Below are 20090 nucleotides of genomic sequence, written 5' to 3'. Positions count from 1 at the left end.
ATAAATACGAAGAAACTTTCAAAAAACGATGAGAAAAAAAAAACCTTCACACGTATAAGTAGAGAAACTAAACAAAAATTTGAAACCGTTTAAACAAAACACACAGAACAACTAAGTGAAACAACGCAACCAAAAGACATAACAAAACGTATCAAACAGTATACCAAAAAACAAACAAAAGTACAAGCAACTAAAAATCCGATTGTTCGCCTCTACCGAATAAGTTGTACATACTTTTGCAAAAAAAATCAACTTCATATAAGCATATGACAAATTTAGGATAGACTTGTCAACATTGAACATTTGAACGACAAATTTTAAGCATGTCAAACTTAGGTATTGTTCTGTTCAACTATTAAATGTTACAACCATTTTGTACCTTAAATTTAAATTTTGTGTGTTTTATTCAATTTATGACTAGCAACTACAACAACAAAAACAAAAGGTTTAAATAACAGTTGTTTATTTTTGACAAAACCAAATTGTGAAGCAAACCTTCTCCGACTCTCCCACCACATTTCAACTCCACTTCCCTCCCATTTTCTTTTTATCTCTAACTCCACCATCTCTCACCTCTTTAAACTCCCTTCACACCATCTACCAAACACAAAATTTCATCCCAAAAAAAAAAAAAAAAAAAAAAAAAAAATCCTCCAAGAATGAATCTTTTTTCTTGATGAAACAAACCCCACTAAGAAAAAATGAATCTTTTTTCTTGTTTAATCAAAACACTCATACTCACCACACTCTTCACCTTATCACAATCAAGAAACTGCAACAACATAGACCATATCCTCATCTCAAAGGCTTTTGCATCTGTTTCTAACTTCAATTCTTCATGGTTTCACTGCTCAAACTCATCAATCTCTGAAATTAACTTACCTTCAAGAAACCTCTCTGGTTCTATCTCATGGAACTACCTCAAAAACTTAACTCATATTCATACAATCAACCTTTCCAACAACTCTCTTAAAGGGTATATACCAACATGGTTTTGGGCAACTCCAACTTTGACCCAAGTCAATCTTTCAAACAACAAGCTTGGAGGTACAATCGGATTTGAATCCGGGTCGGGTATATCTTCAATTCAAATCCTTAATCTTTCTTACAACAGGTTCACTAACTTAGCTCATCTGTCAAATTTATCAAACCTATCTTTTCTTGATGTATCTCATAATAACTTAAAGGTGTTACCTTTAGGTCTAAATTTACTAAAAAAACTACAGCATCTTGATCTTTCAAGCTGTAATATTTCGGGTCAATCCAAATCCATTTCGGATCTACACTCATTAGAGTACTTAGATGTTTCAAATAATCATATGAGTGGCATATTTCCTAAAGATTTTCCTCCACTTGTGAATATCAATTTCTTGAATATTTCATTTAATAATTTCACAGGCTCATTACCATATGATCAAGTTCAAAAATTTGGTAATTCTTCATTCATAAATGCTGGCATGTTGTTTAAATCTTCAAACTTAACAAAAAATCATACTCAGACCCCAAAAGAATCACATACTAAACCACACCAGATTGTTTCAACTCAAAGTAAACCTGAACCGGTTAAAAAACATAAAAAACCCGGTTCGGTAAAGCGGTTACATTTGATAATAATCATATCTATAGCATCATTATTGGTGTTACTAGCTATTGTAGTATCAATATGTTGCATGGTTAAAAGAAGAAGAAATAAAGCCAGAAAAAACAAATGGGCTATTTCCAAACCGGTTCACCAACACCAACCGTTCAAGATAGAAAAATCCGGTCCATTTTCGTTTGAAACTGAGTCCGGTTCATCTTGGGTGGTGGACGTCCGTGAACCATCATCAGCAGCTGTTGTAATGTTTGAAAAACCGTTGATGAGTTTTACTTTTAAGGACTTGATGGCTGCCACGTCACAATTTGGGAGAGAATCCTTGTTGGCAGAAGGAAGATGTGGGCCAGTTTACCGAGCTGTATTGCCAGGTGAGATCCACGTGGCAGTCAAAGTGTTGGAAAATGCTAGAGGAATGAGTCATCAGGATGCTGTTTGTATGTTTGAAAACCTCTCAAAACTCAAACATCCAAATTTGCTTCCTATTTCTGGCTACTGCATTGCAGGTTAGTTTAGTCTTTTCAAAATTTATTATTTTCAAAGTAATAATTGCTAATGACTTACTATTTGCATGGCATGCGAAAAAATCTAGAGTAGGCTCCGTTAAAAATAGTTTTTATTTTTACCGCTTTTTAAGTACAAGTTTTATTTTATTGAGATCTTCCTTGTGGAGTATCGTTTATTGAATATTCGTATTTATATGATTTTTCGTTTTTTATCAAAGAAAAAAAAGTATAATTTGCAATTTTTGGATAAAGAAGTATACTTTGCATCGTAGTTAATAATTAGTGAAATGACCCGTGAAAATACGGGTTTGTTTAAACGAAACAGTTTAATTATATGTTTTAAGTATTAAGTAAATATAAATATTAAAGTCAGTTAGTTTATTGCCCCGTGAAACCATGGATTCCGACTAAGAAACTTGCCGTTGATTTTACAAAATAGAGTTCGCTCAAAGTTGAATATTTATTTATATTTATATTTTTAATAATAATAACAATTATTATTAATAATAAATACCTTTTAAATTTTTTTAGAAAAATAAAATTATAATTTAGGAGAGATTAATATTTCTTTTTATAAAAGATTTTGTATTATTTTTTTAATTAAATTAATATAAAATTATGACATCATAATTATGAAAAATATAGGGTAATTTAGCTTAATGATGATGTCATCATTTTAGAGGTTTATTAGACTATATAGATATTAGTCTTCTCATTTACATGCACAAACTAATAGCATATAATAATTTTATTTTATAAATTTTATCTATTTATAAAAGTATACAATTAATTTAACACGTTAAAAAATTACTGAATAATATAATAGAAGTGGGATGAGATTGGAGAGACTATTTTATTATTATTATTATTATTATTATTATTATTATTATTATTATTATTATTATTATTATTATTATTATTATTATTTGCAATGCTTTACAATGATAAAAGCAAGCATTGTCCAAGTATTGTACCGTGATTGTACATTGTACACTGCCTAAGGTACAAGTCAAAGTGCTTTTATGAGATGTGTTCCAATTAGCTTCCCCTTCATTTGGGGAGTTTTATGCTATATTGGTAGTAGGTTTCAATGATTTAGGTAGTCAACTAGGTAGAAAGTACTCCTTGATTAAGGAAACCACTAATTAGTACGAGTACTACATGAAATTGAATGTTGTTCAACTTTTTAGAAAGTCAAAAGAGATCATGTGAAGGGCAGACGATATGGGCAGGAAAGGCAGAGATGGAACGATAGTCAGTAAATATGCAATAAAAGAACAAATTTTGAATACAAATAGTCCAAAATATCATTTTGATAGATTACAAAAAATTATCATATGTTAAGGTTGTGGTATATGCTCCATACTCCATATATAATATATAAATATTGATATTGATTTTGATCCCATATAATGTACAAGGACTAGAATGTTTGGTATGAGAATGGTGCATGATAAATGGTTTGATTTATAACATGTCTTATGAAATTTCTACAACACATGTCAAGGAGTTCAGAAAGAAAGGGTGAAATCATTTATTAAAATAACTTACCTTCAACTACTTTTGGAATTATTTGTTTGTAGATTTAGATATATTATTATTTAAAGTAGTTGTTATTGTAATGTATAAAGTCATGCATTATTTATAGGTCATTTAGTACGTTTGTTGGATATTTATTGCCTTTTCTACAACTTAGGGAACATCTGAAATCGTATATTTATCCCAAGAACCATGTACAAGTCACAAATCAGTTTCCTTTTTGATCAATTTTAATAATTGCACATTTTAATTTAAACTTGTTATTGTTATGTGTAGGTAAGGAAAAACTCGTGTTATATGAGTTTATGGGCAACGGTGATCTCCACCGTTGGTTACAAGAGCTCCCGACGGGTAAAACCGACGTGGAGGATTGGAGTACCGACACATGGGACCACCCGGTGGACGCATCGTCGCCAGAAAAAATGGAATGGCGTACACGTCACAATATTGCAGTTGGAATTGCCCGTGGGCTAGCCTACCTTCACCACGCCCAATCTGTACCAATAGTACACGGCCACTTGGTTCCATCCAACATCCTTTTATCTGATTACCTAGAACCACGAATTGCGGACACGGGACTAAGTCATGACCTAGCCGACTCACAAACCACTCACTCGGATGTGTATAGTTTTGGTGTCGTGTTGATCGAGTTGTTATCTGGTGAAACAGGGTCGGATGAAACGGTATCGAAAACAAGAAAATTCGTTAGGGAAGGACGGGGAGTTGACGCGTTGGACTCGAGGTTACGACTCGGTGATAACTCGGTGAGTGAGATGGTTGAATGTCTCCGAGTTGGTTATTTGTGTACAGCTGAGACACCTGGAAAAAGACCTACAATGCAACAAGTTTTAGGCATGTTGAAAGATATACATCCTGTCACAATGGAGTTAAACTGATGGACTTTTTGCTTTTTTAACTGTGTTTTGTCACTGTTTTACTTTTAATTGAGTAAATCATTATTTCAGAGCTTTGATTACCGAATCCAGAAGGCTTGAACTTTAGTGGGCTGTACATTGTGCATATAAATTTGTTCAGTTTTGTTGATTGAGGTGAGTGGTTAATTTCAAATGGATACATATTTTGGCATGTGTGAAAAGTCCAAAGTATTATTTGTGGTATGTGTACTAACAATGTTGCACACTGTACATGTAGTGATGAAATATATTTATGTTTTGTAAGGAAAGTCACGGACTTGTAAAGTTACAAAAAGTGATCAACATTTTTTTTTTTAAACGGCAAGCTTGCATCAGTCTGGACCGAAGACTAGTCATCATTTGCCCACACACGCGTTCGAGCAGGAAACCCGAACCACACTCAGGGGATCCGACCCTTAAACCATCCCATACAGGGCAGGCGAACCGGACCTTAGTCCCGGAGCGGGTCGGTAAAACCTTCCCTTTGGAGTGATCAACACTAATTGGTGATTAATTAAAAATAATTAGAACTCTTCCGGAGCAAGTTCAATCTTACCTATTACTTACTCCATCCCATAATAAATATCATGTTTGACTTTTCCCATAATAAATATCATGTTTGACTTTTCAAAGTTTTACTTGTTTCTCATGATAAATATCATGTGACTTTTCAAAATCTTACTTGTATAATTTTGACTTTTAATATTTTTGTTTCTGTTATATAATATTTGATGAAACATATATTAATGAAAACACATTTTAAAACTGAATCCATTCATATAAGTTTAATCAAATACTACATAACATAAATAAAAATATTTTAAGTCAAAATTTTGAAAGTAAGACTTTGAAAAGTCAAATAGGACACTTATTATAAGATGAAGAAAATATTATTTAATAATTAATAATGATATTTAATTATTATTATTAAAAAGGTCGTCAATGAATTTTGATTACTATACAATAATAGTGACCAAACAAATAGTGATTATAGTGACCAAATTTTGGTCACTAATAATGTTTTGTTAACTGTAACTATTAACGTTAACTACGAGTATGGTAAAAGAAGTGTTGACATGTCGGGAGTGAGTGATGATTAAAACACTTTTATTAAGACCCGACCTGCAAATTCAGGAAGCCGATTATGGATGTGTGTGGAAGACTAGCTTCCATGAATTTATGAATGTTTGAGCTTTTAATTTTATTAAGTTACAAGTCATAAGTTTTATATGATAAACAATAAAAGGCCTAGTTTATAGAAAAAATAAACTACAAATTTTTAAGCTCTTAAAACTAGATTCAACAAAAAAGTAAAGTTCATGATAATTATATTACTAAAATACCATTTCTCATAATATTTTATATTTTATAGAGTCTTTTGAAGTAAATTTACAGCTATAACCTCTAGTCTCGGTTACTTTATCAAATACTTCAAAAAAATAAACTTTAACTTCTAGTTAAAAAAAACATTTATACATTCTTATTTTTTTCTTTTTTTTTTGGACAGCGATTGGGATCACCCGAGGGGGACTAAACCACCTGTTGCGATAATCTTCCGTTTCAACTATGCCGATGCAACGATAATAACCCCGCCCGGGAGGAAATCTTGAAACCGATCCGATGGCACGACCAAGCAAAACCACATTACAACTTCACGTTCTTATTTTTTCTAATAAGTTAGTTGTGATAAAATTATTATTCAAGAGGTCATTAAAATCGCAAAATCAAATACTACAACCTCTTATAAACTAACTCATCGATCGATTGAACACACCCTAATCTGATCTAATTCGAATCATGATGAAAGAAAATGGGATAATTTAGAAAAGAGTGGACAAGTAGAAGTGGGCAAGGTGTGACTTGTGAGTTAGAGAAATCCCACTTATCGTTTGTCCCATGCACCTTGTTTTTATTTACATCGACCAAAACCTTTTTTGTAATTATTATTATTTTTCTCCATTCTTGCGTTTCTTCTTTTTAGGCTTATTTTAATTTAATTTGCTTTATTCCCTTTTTGCTTTATTTTTTTCTTTCGAATATTCTTCTTATCTTTTTTTCCTTAAAGGCATCGAATCGACTCGTAAAGTCGTTCAAATTATAACAAAAAAGGTTAGGTGATACGGAGTAATCTAATTTCTTATAATCACCACTAACAAAATTCAAATCACATCATTTTTTTTATTTTTTTTTGGGTGTAAATTAAAGCTGGGCATTTCATAAATCTCCTTAATCACCAAAGATAATATTACATGAGTAACAATAGTCGAAACTCATACAAAACTCAGATCGCATCATTATGTGGTAAGTAAAAAGTAACAATAGTAGAAACTCATACAAATAAGTGGTGTGTAGTTTTTTAAAAAAATTGTATTACTATGGGTATGGAATCATGTATTCAATGATTAATGATTACACGTTATATTAAAGTCAAATTGATCATGTTTTAAGCATGCAAATCTGGAATCAGAATAGAAAACATTGTTATATAGTTATTGTAAAACCAGGCAACTGTGTTTATATCAAGTGGTTGTGCCTTTTCATGCATATAATTGTGTCGATTCATGAAAATGAAATAAATTTTGATAGGAAAGACCATTCAAAGGTTATTTAGTGAGTGTGATAATTCATTCAGGTTTTCGGACAATATTTAATATGCAGGGTAGGTCTTGATGTATTTGTTATCGCCAATGAATTGTACTATAAAACCCCTCATATTTGAGTTCGTTTATATTGATTTCATGTTTCGTAACACTTTTTTGGTTTCGTGGCTCGTTTATTTTAGTAATTAGTTGTTTGTTTGGTTTTGTCTCGGTTTAGGTTGGATGAGGCTCAATATAGATTGTTCGTTTATTAGCCGCTTTTTAGGTACGATCTTCATCGGGGTTCTCTCTCGTATTTGTTGTTAAATTTTTATTCTTTTCAAAAACGCTTTCCGTTCCATAAAAGTTTTCGTTATTTTTGGATTACAACTTTTGTTACCCCGGTCGAGTTGTAAATATCAGTATCCATTTGATATACTTTGTCAGTGTGTGTAAATTCAAATTGTATATATTTCAATCACAAGTCAATTAAACAGGGTATCTCAAAATCGGAGTTAATATACATTGATTTTTAGTTGTGCAAGCCTTTTTGGCCGCCCCCAACGGGGAACTACCCCTCGTCTCCCAGCCATCACTCAGGAGAGCTTCGATGGGTTTGTTGTCGCCGTCTTCGTCCTACCCACCACCGCCCTTTCATTATTTTTTATTTAGGCACCATTGCAAATGAACACTTAAGCTATTTATTGCTTTTTTTTAATTTTATCTTTTTATTTTTTTGAATTTCGTGCAGGAAATAAATCCTACTGCTTGACAATTAATCTTCTAATTTTATCCTACGTGTCAGCTTAGGAATGAAACTTCCAATTTTATTTTATTCATTATCTAATATAATTATATAATATTAATAATATCGAATTTTATGGATAAACTTCTAATTTTATTATATTACTATATATAAATATAATAATTATACTGAATTTTATGGATACGATGAAATTAATATTTTCACTTTAATAAAATCCGAGTAATATGTTATATGGATATGATTTATATTAAAATAATAATAATAATAATAATATATTTATATTATGATCACGTTCCTTTTTTTCATTTTTTTAATTTAATTAATTTTATTAATATATTGAAAAATAAAACAAACGAATTGTCTTATTAAGCAATGAGAATAGGGGTGTTTTCATTTGATTGGCCAAGAGTACTACTCCCGTCTCCCAAATCTATTGTTCCCAGACAAACAATACATAGTTTAAGAAAAAGTACTTGTCACAATACTTTTTTGTTAACTTTCCAGTTTTACCCTTTACTTTTTACCTACTTTTTTGTCATACATAAATAAAGTAGGGGCAAAAGGAGTTTTATCACATTATTCTTTTCCATTTATGGACTTGGATAAATAATTTGGGACATCTTAAAATGGAATTGTGGACTATAGATTTAGGACGAGGAGTATAATAAATGATCATGTGTTCACAGTAAAAATTATTGTTTACGGACTGGCTCATAATATTCACTATTTTTACCTGAAACGTATATTTATCGTGTCCGTCCAACGGACGGGCTCAAAAAACTAGTATATCTATATAAAAAAGAGATTTATTTAGCTTAGTTGTCAACAAAACCATTTTTTAAGAGGTTAATGACAAGTGGAATTTACACATGTCAAATTCTCAATGGTTGTGATTAAAATCCATTAAATAAATAATAACAATATTAGAGAATAAAGTAATAAAAAAATAATACGGTTAATTAAGAGATTGTTGGAACTACCCAATTAGAAAAATATGTTTAATTATAGTAAAACACTTACGATACATATTCAGTATTGTGTCGTTATTCATTTATATGTCATTATTGTGAACCAAGATCGCTAGAGAAAAAAAATTATGTTTTTATGTAACTAATCTTCAAACAGATTTTGAGTAGCCGTACAACGCACAGACTCAAAAACTAGTATATATATATATATATATATATATATATATATATATATATATATATATATATATATATATATATATATATATATATATATATATAGAACATAATAAATTAAATAATAATAATAATAATAATATATATTATTATTATTATTAAATAATAATAATAATAATAATAATAATAATAATAATATATAATAGAACATAATAAATTAAATAATAATAATAATAATAATAATAATAATATATATTATTATTATTAAATAATAATAATAATAATAATAATAATAATAATAATAATAATAATAATAATAATAATAATAATAATAATAATAAAGGGACGATGACTACGATAATAATAATAATAATAGAACATAATAAATTAACATCAAATAATCTATTACATTATATAAAGCATGTGCCATTATGCCGACATGCCAACTCCTCCTTTATTCTTGCCATATGTCATTCTATTGTTCTTCCCATCTATTTAATTGATTTTATCAAATAAGGAAACTATTGATATTCTAAATAAATACAATTACTTTAAATATTAAATTAAATAATATATATATATATATATATATATATATATATATATATATATATATATATATATATAACACGAGCAATAGAACTTCACATGTGACATTAAAAAATATATAAAATAAAATAATAATTTAAATTAAAGAAATAAATATAATAAATATAAAAGTTAATATTGTTTAATCATGTTTTAAGTAAAATACAATTACTTAATTATTAAATTTGACAATATGATTATCCCTAGTTAGCAGGTATATACATAAAAAGTAGTAAACAAGATCTGCACCCTAATACATAATATGCATAAATTATAATCTATAACACAAATGTGTGTGTGAAATGTACAGAAAATAAATGAATAAACTTTAAATAAAATTGGTATATAACTTAATTAAAATTAACAATCAAATATTTATACTAAATACAAAATATGATATTTAAATAAATTTAAAGTATATCAACTTTTTGACATTTGCGATACGTATTTTAACAGACGGGCTCATAAACGTATCACTCTATGTTCAAGAAACTTTGCGACATTGAATGAGAACAACTGATCGTTGTATTGTTATTGTATTTAATACTATCGTTTACGATACTAATGTTTTCAATACTTCATACTCATGTTATCATACTAAAGTGTGTGCAATATTAACGTTATCGTATACAATGCTTTTGATGCTAATACTTTCGATACAAATGTTATCGGTGATAAATGATTTTTTATTATAATTGTATTATACATTTGGTGAATATCAATACTAATGTAATCGTATACTAATTTATATAACTGTTGTGCTAACGCACGAGCTCATAAAACAAGTATAATATATAATAATAGAATGAAGATAGTGGTCAGTGGATTTTTTTCTTTTATAATTTTCTTAATTATTATTAATTATTAATTAAATAATAAGATACTGGTAAGTGGTAAGTGTGAATTACTTTGATTTTTTTTTCATTTTCAATAGTTTGTTTTTGTTATTTTTTTATAATTAAAAAATAAATTTTAGTGGGTCACAATTGTTTTAAGAAAGTATGTCATGATTGAGAGTGTTTAGTGCTGAGTTAGTTCCGGTGAGAAAATGCTGATGTAGCAGTGATGTGACTGTTAATTTTAGAGATGGAGCATGTCATGATTATGGTGTTAAAAGTGTAGGATTAATGTGCAAGGTACAACATATAACTATATGGTCAACTTCATTTGAACCTTCGGGGTCACACACATATACACCGAGACGTTAAATAATATATATATATATATATATATATATATATATATATATATATATATATATATATATATATATATATATATATATATATATATGATGTATATATATTACTCAAGTAACAAAATAGTAAATCAAAATTAATTCATTTACTATTCATATGAACATGAAAGCGACATGATAGAAATTATTAATTATAAGTTACATAACATACTCCTGAAGTATTTAAGAAATACGACTTTTTAAAACCAAATCAATCAAAATATTAGATTTTGGGAATCAAAATATAGATAGAAACAAAATAACTTTGTACGCGTTTTGTTTCACGGACTTCACAATTCAATGTTTATTTTTACACATATATTAAAAATATAAGCATTGTACGTGTTTTTGGAAGAGTAAGTCATAAAAAAAAGAAAAGGAAACACATACATCGCAAATCAAATGAACCATTTTTATCTCATCCTTGGCTCTTTAATTCATGAAATTAATTAGCATGAAGAGATGCTTAAGTGTTCTTGCAAACAAGAGTTATACGGAGGATTATTATTGTTTCATTAAATTAATCAAAGGTTGATTAATTGTTACTTGGATTTGGACTAACATCGATTGACGGTCGTTTGAAGTGTAGTGTGGACTATCCTAAGAGACGGTCATATTTTTGATCGTAGATTTCTCTCCTTCAATCAGTTTCTTCAAGAAAGGTATATCATTTACTCACTTTGTGAATTACATATTTTGACAATTATTATGGTGTAACTGGATCATTGAGATAAATTAATCATGTGCATGTTTCATTAAATATTTAATCTTGTAAATGTTTTATGAAATAATAAAAGATTATTATTTTAACTATCCGCTGAGTTAATCTGATTTAAAAGTACACACGATTTTCCATCAGTGGTATCCGAGCCGCTTTTACACCGTTTTAATTGTCGGGTGTTTATTCTTTAGATATAACTTTGTGGTGTATTGGTGAAAGTCGAAACCTTTTTGGTTTTTAAAGTCAACGCGGTTGATTTAGACTTAACCTCATGACGCACAAATATGATTGAAAGAATAACACTATTTTAAATTGTATATTTAATTGTTATGGCTTGAATATTTATTATAATTGTTGATTGTTGTATTCTACGGTTATACACATGCATTGTAACCATGGACAAGCCATATATAGGTTTTAATAATGTAGTTATTAAAATTGTGATTGCATACATAGCCCGTAATGCCCCGACCTATGTGATTGTTGTGATTGTTGATTACGGCAATATTATGTCATGTTGATTATTTATTTTATTAGAAAGGCCATTTTGAAGCCAAAGTAGTATTATATTTATTTTTACATTTTCATAGTATTGTATTTAAGTTTATTCTAAATTGTAAAGTATTAGATTAGTTGTACTTTTTAATTTTAAATAAATGTAATAAGATGAAGATTAAAGATAAAGATGCAACGTGGATTTTGACTTCGAAGATGGCGAACAGGTCAAGTTGACAACGATGGCGTTTGTCAGGTTTCACGTGATTCTTGAATTAAGTGGGAGCTGCGATATTACCCTTAGTTTGACCTCTTGATCTCATGTCGGCTCATGAGATCAAGCATAGGATTTTTGGGCTAGGCTATGTGCGTGTGATGCATGGTTGTGTTTTATTTTATGCATTTATATTTAATTGTTGATTATAATATATGCTAAATGTTTTTTATGAAAACATCAAATAAAACCGGCAACGAGTTTCAAGATTAAAATTGATGATTTTAAAAAGTTAAACTCTAACGAGTTTAAAGTTAAATGTTTTTTGAAACTCAAATAATATATATGGGCGACATCTTTTAAAATTGCTTTAAAACGATACACAATGTGTATTTGTTATTTTTATATATAAAATAAAATAACAAACTAGACGAATAAACACGATTGACACATATATAATTGGTTAAAATATTTTTTTTAACTAATAGTGTAGCGAATCTTGTGTGCATGCATTATTCGTTGACACGAACGTTTTCTAAAATACCCGTCAAATTTAAGTCATGTCATCCAATGAGCTTGCAAACACTCCTCGTTATTTTTCTGATCTAGTGAGACTAGGCTGAATTATAACCACGAGGTGAATTTTTCGATCTAGTGAGACTAGCGTGAATTTTCACTGTTTCCAAATTGGATGACTTAATCGTATTCACGGTGAGACCTGAGTTCGAGGCAAGGATGGGACAAACATGCAATTAGATAATAGTGGTTTGTTGGACTACATATATCTCTAGGTCCCATAAAGATCTAAGAGTTGTACTTGTAATGTAATTGGTACCCGCTACCTACCAATAGACTCCATAACTGCTAGTTGATCGACAGATGTGGCTATGGAACCTCTATGTGGATCTTAGACTTTCGTAAATTGATTGTTTTTTAAAAATATGATAAAAACTTGGGTAGTTAATTTATTAAAGCTCAATATCGAAAATACTAAATTGAATCTTATATCTGTTGTAGATGTTAAATAATCAAAACGTAAACCAAAACACACTTCCTTCTTTGTTGGAGAAGGTTAAACTCAATTTTCAAACTTCCTAGACTGGCACTGTAACCTGAGAATTGTTCTCAAGCATGAATGGAAGTTGAACAAAATTAGAACCCTTATCCGATCCTCATATTTGCGCAGCTCCTGCTGCTAAGCAAAATGCTTATCAAAAATTGTTCGATGATCAGGAAGAAATAGGATTGAAGGGTGAAAAAGAATAATTCGAATACTTTGTGAAAGGAAAATGACAAATCATTTGCTAAGAAAAATATTCCACCTTCCAAGAAGGAAAGCCCAACAAAAGACGTCGAATGTTTCCATTGTGGAAAGGTTGGCAATTGGAGAAGGAAGTTGTCCTATCTTCCAATCTGAGCTGAGAAAAGGCAACGCTGATGAGACTAGCAAATCAGGTATATTCCATATATAGTTATATACTTCTTTTAGTGATTCCTAAATCTTTGTTAACTGGTTGTGGCTTTCACACCTGTAACAATATGAAGGGAATAAGAAGAAGTAATAGACTGAAGAAAGACACACTGAATTTGTTCTCTATGTGGTCTTATTGTTTTGTTAGAACAATAGCATTATGCTCTCAATACTGCGAGCGACATAGTTTGAAAGATGCTAGTTTTGAACTTTCATTTACACACTTAGGTATTTCAGTTTCTAAGGATAATATATTTATCTTAATACCTATCCACGTGATGGTATTTTTGAAATTGATATGCATAATGTAATTTCAAATGAGAATTCTGTGTATACCTACATCGCCAAAGTCTTCAAGCAAGACTTGAATAAGACCTATCTATGACATTGTCATATTGGTCATATAAACAAACAATGCATTTCAAAACTCCAATCTAATGGACTTTTGGAATCAATCGACTCTGAGTCATTTGATGTATGCGAGTCATGTTTATGTGAAAAGATGATAAATGCTTCTTTCTCCGATTTAGGTAAAAGAGCTAAAGATCTTTTAGGACTAATACATACTGTTATATGTAGCCCTTTAAGAACAATGTATAGATTTAGTTAATTTTACTTCATTACATTTACTGATGAGTACAGTAGCTATGATTATGTTCACGTGCTGAAACATAAACATAAAGCTATTTTAACATTCAAAAGTATTCCAAAATGAAGTAGATAATCAGCTTGGAAAGACCATTAAAGCACTTCGCTCCGATGGAGTAAGTAAGCTTATGAGTCAAGAGTTTTTTGGACCACCTAAAGAATTGTGGGATTGTCTCATATTTCACTCTAACTTACACACCACAACACGATGGTGTGTCTGAGTAAGAGGAATCAAACTTTACTTGATATAGTTTGATTTATGATTAGTCTGATTTCTATACTACCGTCTTTTAGGGATATGCATTAGAGTCTGCTGCAGGCATACTCAATGTGATTCCAACTATGAAGGTAGAAAAGACACCATATGAGTTATGGCATGGGAAGAATCCCAAGTTGTCTTATCTGAAAGTTTGGGGTTGTAAAGCGTACGTGAAGCATGACACTTCAAACAAATTAGAACCCAAAACTATCTAATGTTACTTTGTACGATACATAAAGGAAACAATGGGTTACTAATTTTACTACCAAGCTGAAGACAACATGTTTTCTGCTCGGTCTGCTGAATTCCTGGAAAGAGATCTTCTCTTACAAGAAGTCAGTGGGAGTAAAGTAGATCTTGAAGAAATTCAAGTACTTTAAAGTAACATACCTTCAGTAAGCACTAGCAATCCACACGTTGAAACTGAGGGCACTGTTGGTGAGCCAGAACGTGTTAAAACTGCACTTTATAGATCTAGTAGAACTCATCAGCTTATGAGGTTTAATTATCTGATTAATTTAGATAAATCTCAACTAAGGGATTATGATGAACCCTCTAGCTGCGTGAGGCCATATCAGATCCTGAATCTAAAAATGACTAGATTCTATGAATACAGATATGCAGTCCATGAAGGATAATCAAGTATGAGACTTGATTGATCTTCTACCCAATTGTAAGACAATGAGGTAAAAATGGGTTTTCAAAGGAAGACTGATATGGACGGTAATGTAAACACTTTTAAAGCTCGATTGGTGACAAAAGGTTATGATGAAAGTTTTTTCACCAGTCGCAGCCTTAAAACAATTAGGATACTTATTGTCATGGTTACTTTTCATGATAATAAACTATGACTAATGGATGTCAAAACCGCTTTCCTAAATGGCGACTTAAGCGAGGACGTATATATGGTTCAGCCGGAAGGGTTTATGAATCCTAAGCATCCTAATAAAGTATGCAATCTTCTAAAATCCATTTATGGATAAAAGCAAGCATCCAGGAGCTAGAATCTTAAGTTTAATGAGAAAATCAAAGTGTTTAATTTTTCTCAAAACCAAGATAAGCCCTGAGTTTACATTAGAGCTAGTGGGAGCAGAATAGTCTTCTTGATCTTATATGTTGATGACATATTACTTATTAGAAATAACATTCCAACTTGCAAGATGTCAAGTCTTGGCTTGGAAAATGTGTTTCCATAAAGGATCTTGATGAAGCTACTTATATTATTGGAATGAGGATCTATACAATAGATCCAATTAGCTTATTGGTTTGAATCAAAGTACATACATTATTGATGTGTCAAGACGTAACCTTTAAAATGTAGACAATATGCTTAATAATTAACACATAATACAGGCAACTAAAACCCGATCATGCAGTAACTAGCAAGTAAATTGACCTGTTCGATCCACAGGGAAAAGTTTGTTTTAAGGATTTTACAACGATTAATTATTCTAAAGAGGGGTTTGTGTTTGAAGTTGTATTTTCGTTTAACGAAACAGTAAATAAATATAATGAATAACAAGAATGAGAATGCGGTGTTTACTTCTATGCTTGATAAATGATAGGGATTGTTCTTTTATAATTAAAACCGTTATGTGATAGTTACAATAGAGTAGTTTATATCAATTTCACAATTTCTATAAACTTAAGAGCTATGTTTAATCAACAAGATTCTTTCGTGGTTGAATTCACATAAAACCTAGTTTACTAAGATCACTCTAAGTAAACTACATGATTGTATATCCTAAATATCATTCAATTAACATCCTATACTCACATATAGGTGGCTAGATCACTAGGTGTTGAAGTATAAGCTATGGTCTTTGATAAACTCACATAAACCAAGTCATAACTTACATAATTGAAGTAGGATACAAGGATGATTACAACAATGGATCTTTTGAAAGAACATGGTGATTTAGATTGATTAACTAACTAGATCCAACCCGGTTAAACTCACGTGAAACCTAAATTACAACAATCACTTGAGGTAATTTCATAACTATGTTGCTTTGGAACTTATTCAATTACCGAATTAAACACATAACAAAATCACTTAAGTTTATGCATCTAATCGTCTAGATTACTAGGTGTATTGAAGTATAGATTGTTTTCCTAGTTAACTCACATTAATAGGTTTGCAATCTATATAATTGAAGTAATGAACTAAGCAAGCATAACAATGGTTCTTACGGTTGAACTAGATAATTTAATCAATCAAACATATATATAACTAGCATAACATCAAAGTATAGAACAATCCCAAGCCATAAATCTTACATTGAAGCAAACACACAAGGTTTTTAGCCAAACATAATCATAGTAGAACTAATGAAACAGTAAATACAATTCGAATTCATGTTTAAAAGATATAGAACAATAATACCAATTGCGATGAATAACCCTAGCTTAATCTTGATGTTGAAAGAGTGGAGATTGCCTTGTAGCCTTCCTTGAGCCTTGAAAATCGCACTAGAACTGAGGGAGAACGTAATAGTGAAGATGTATCAAGTATGTAACCAAAGGCTCCATTAAATAGGCTCAAAAGTTAGGTATTTTGGCCAGAAAGTGACCAGATGCGCTGCATCTCTTTGGGATGCGCCGCATCTCTTTACGTTCAGTAGATTCCAGCTAGATTCTGCACTCAGAACTGTCGGCAGGGGATCAGATGCGCCGCATCTGGGATAGATGCGCCGCATCTGGCTTGGATGCGCCGCATCTCTCTCAGATGCACCGCATCAGGTGCTGTTTTGGTCCAGAAATCCTAATGCTCCGCATCTGAAATTGTCGGGAGTTATTTGGTGCAGAGATGCGCCGCATCTAAGAGAGATGCGTCGCATTTGGACCTGTTTCAGTTGTTTCGGGCTATTTTAAGCGTTCAATCTTCGTTTTAACTTTGTTTTCGCTGTTGGTCTTCATTTGTTCAATCACAATGGACTTTAACAAATATACATGAATTACAATACATACGTACAACAATTACATACAAATTGATATTAAATCGGATCGGAATAACGACAATAAACATGTATGATTTTGGCGTTATCAATTATCTTACAGAGATTTAGCATGCAAAACTCCAAGCATGGAGCTTTGCCAATGGAAAAGGGCATAACCGTGAGAAAGTCTCAAAAGACCTATCACAGCAGATGAGATGAGACAAATAAAATGTATCACATATGCTTCGACTATATGATCCATTATGTATGTCATGATATGTACTATACTCGATGTTTCATTAGTTTTGAGTTTGACGAGTCATTGTCAACATAATCCAGGTGAAGTATATTGGATTGTTGTTAAGAATATTCTTTAGTATTTGCAGAGCACTAATGATATGTTCTTGGTTTACGGTGATTTGGAAGAAGAGTTAAGTATTAAGTTTTATACTGATTCTAGTTTCCAAACCGATCAAGATGATTCTCGATCCAGTCACGTTGTTTGATGGGCAAGATAGTTGATTAGAAGAGCTCTAGGCAGAGCACTATTGAACAATCTTGTAACAACCCAACCCGTTAACCAACCAATAACGCGAACTAAAAAAAATTTTCTTTGTGCAGCAAATGGCGCGGCGCGCCATGACCCCGCGCGGCGCGCAAAAGGGCCTGGACAGGCTGCTGTCCCAAGAAGTCCCAAATGCGAAAATGTTTGACCACTTCCCGACACATTTAGACTAAACGGTTTTCACAACATATTATAATAGTTAAAACTAACACGTTCCATCAATAAAAAAGGTTTTACGACACCGGGCCCACATATGCCCAAATTACCCTTTAAGTACCAATTTCAAGTTTTCAACCACACGACTTTTAACACAAAATAAAGCCGAGCATGGCGATTGGGTATACGCTACCCAATCCTAATCAATCCAAAAGCAAGTCTTCTAAAGCAACTACGCGAGTCCACTAGTCCCATGCTTACCCGAGCCACCGCATCCATGCAAATCTATAAAAAGGTAAACAACGAGAGGGTAAGCTAACGCTTAGTGAGTGAGAATATACTACATACATATATATGCACAAAATGGACACGCCTCACAAAACCAAATACCGCATACCGGAGCATCCAAGCATAAAGGCAAGCTAGTCTAAGCATACCGTAAGATCCCTAAGCAACGAGCTAAAGATACATCAACAAAATATAAGTTCACCAACAACGATGTGAACAATGCCAATAAGCTACACCCGGAGGGTTAGCTACATCACGACAATACAACATTATATGTATACAATATATATATATATATATATATATATATATCTCGAATAACATAATTTGCTTACGCTTACAACACAATAACCATGGTTAACCAATCGTACAAGGGAATGACGCTCGCGAAAATGCCATCGGTGTTCATAACATCCGTTAGGGTACTTAACACCTCATATCACTAACCCCTAGGGTGGCACCTTAACACCTCGGTACTTCACCCCGAGTGGCATCTTAACACCTCGATGCTTCACTCATTATTTTACGGAGTGGTGTCTTAACACCTTGACACTACACCCCTAATTGGCATCTTAACACCTCGATGTTTCACCCCGAGTAGCATCTTAACACCTCAATGCTTCACACATCACGTGAAACGTGGTGTCTTAGCACCTCGACACTACACATTTCACGCTACAACAAATAGATACATTATATACCTACACATATAATTATTCCACTCACTATATTAACCCTTCGTCATTGGGGTTATATAAGTCCACATCACACGCCCATGTGATAACGTACACACAAAGTGTGCACCTCGCCAAAGTGGTCAACCAAAACGCACAACCGTGCCAATTGGACCTATACACAAGTCCAACAATTCCACCTATACGAGAAGCGAGCTCTATAAGCGAGAACCCTTTCACCCGACCAGCACCCATCCTACACATACATATGCATATAGGATATTAACACTCACCTTGTCGCCTTGAAGAATGCTACCGAATAATCTGCAATCGCCGATGGAATGTACCTAATCCATTTATCACATAACAAGTAACACAATTAGGGTGGATATACAAATCAACCCAAATTGACAACTAGTGCAATTTCGACCCAAATGCACTTCTAAGCACAAACCGCACCCAAACTAACCAATAATCACTAACACAAGTGAGAATGGTCCTAATATGCCAATCAAACCCAATCATAGGTGTTAAACACCTATCTTGCCCAAAATGACACTTAAACCCTAATTTGACCCATAAGATTTCAATATCACGCCATTAGCAAGTTTTGACACCAAAACATATTTAACTCGGTTCTATGCTTCAACTTAATCCATTTTAAGTTTATAAACCTTATTAAATCGGCAATTGAGTCATAATCATCAACAAACCCTAATTTTGACTCTAGTCAAAATTAGTCAACCATAAGAACCCTAATGGTTTCCAAAACATCAATAATCACTAACACTA

General features: G+C 31.6%; 1 protein-coding gene across 2 annotated transcripts; it reads left to right on the top strand.

Moving 5' to 3' along the window:
- Positions 1–610: 610 nt before the first annotated feature.
- LOC139861624 (calmodulin-binding receptor kinase CaMRLK) lies at positions 611–4725 on the top strand. 2 transcript variants are annotated; one of them, XM_071850073.1, is made up of 3 exons: positions 612–1074; positions 1399–2100; positions 3916–4725. In XM_071850073.1, exons 1-3 carry the CDS (start codon positions 702–704, stop codon positions 4533–4535), a joined length of 1695 nt encoding a protein of 564 aa, XP_071706174.1. In that variant the 5' UTR covers positions 612–701; the 3' UTR covers positions 4536–4725. The 2 variants fall into 2 exon arrangements, with proteins under 2 accessions (XP_071706173.1, XP_071706174.1); XM_071850072.1 differs by having other exon boundaries at positions 611–2100.
- Positions 4726–20090: the final 15365 nt, after the last annotated feature.

This window comes from Rutidosis leptorrhynchoides, chromosome 8 (assembly GCF_046630445.1).
Source record: "Rutidosis leptorrhynchoides isolate AG116_Rl617_1_P2 chromosome 8, CSIRO_AGI_Rlap_v1, whole genome shotgun sequence".
NCBI classification, from domain to species: Eukaryota; Viridiplantae; Streptophyta; class Magnoliopsida; order Asterales; family Asteraceae; genus Rutidosis; species Rutidosis leptorrhynchoides.
This window is presented reverse-complemented; position numbering and strand designations above follow the sequence as displayed.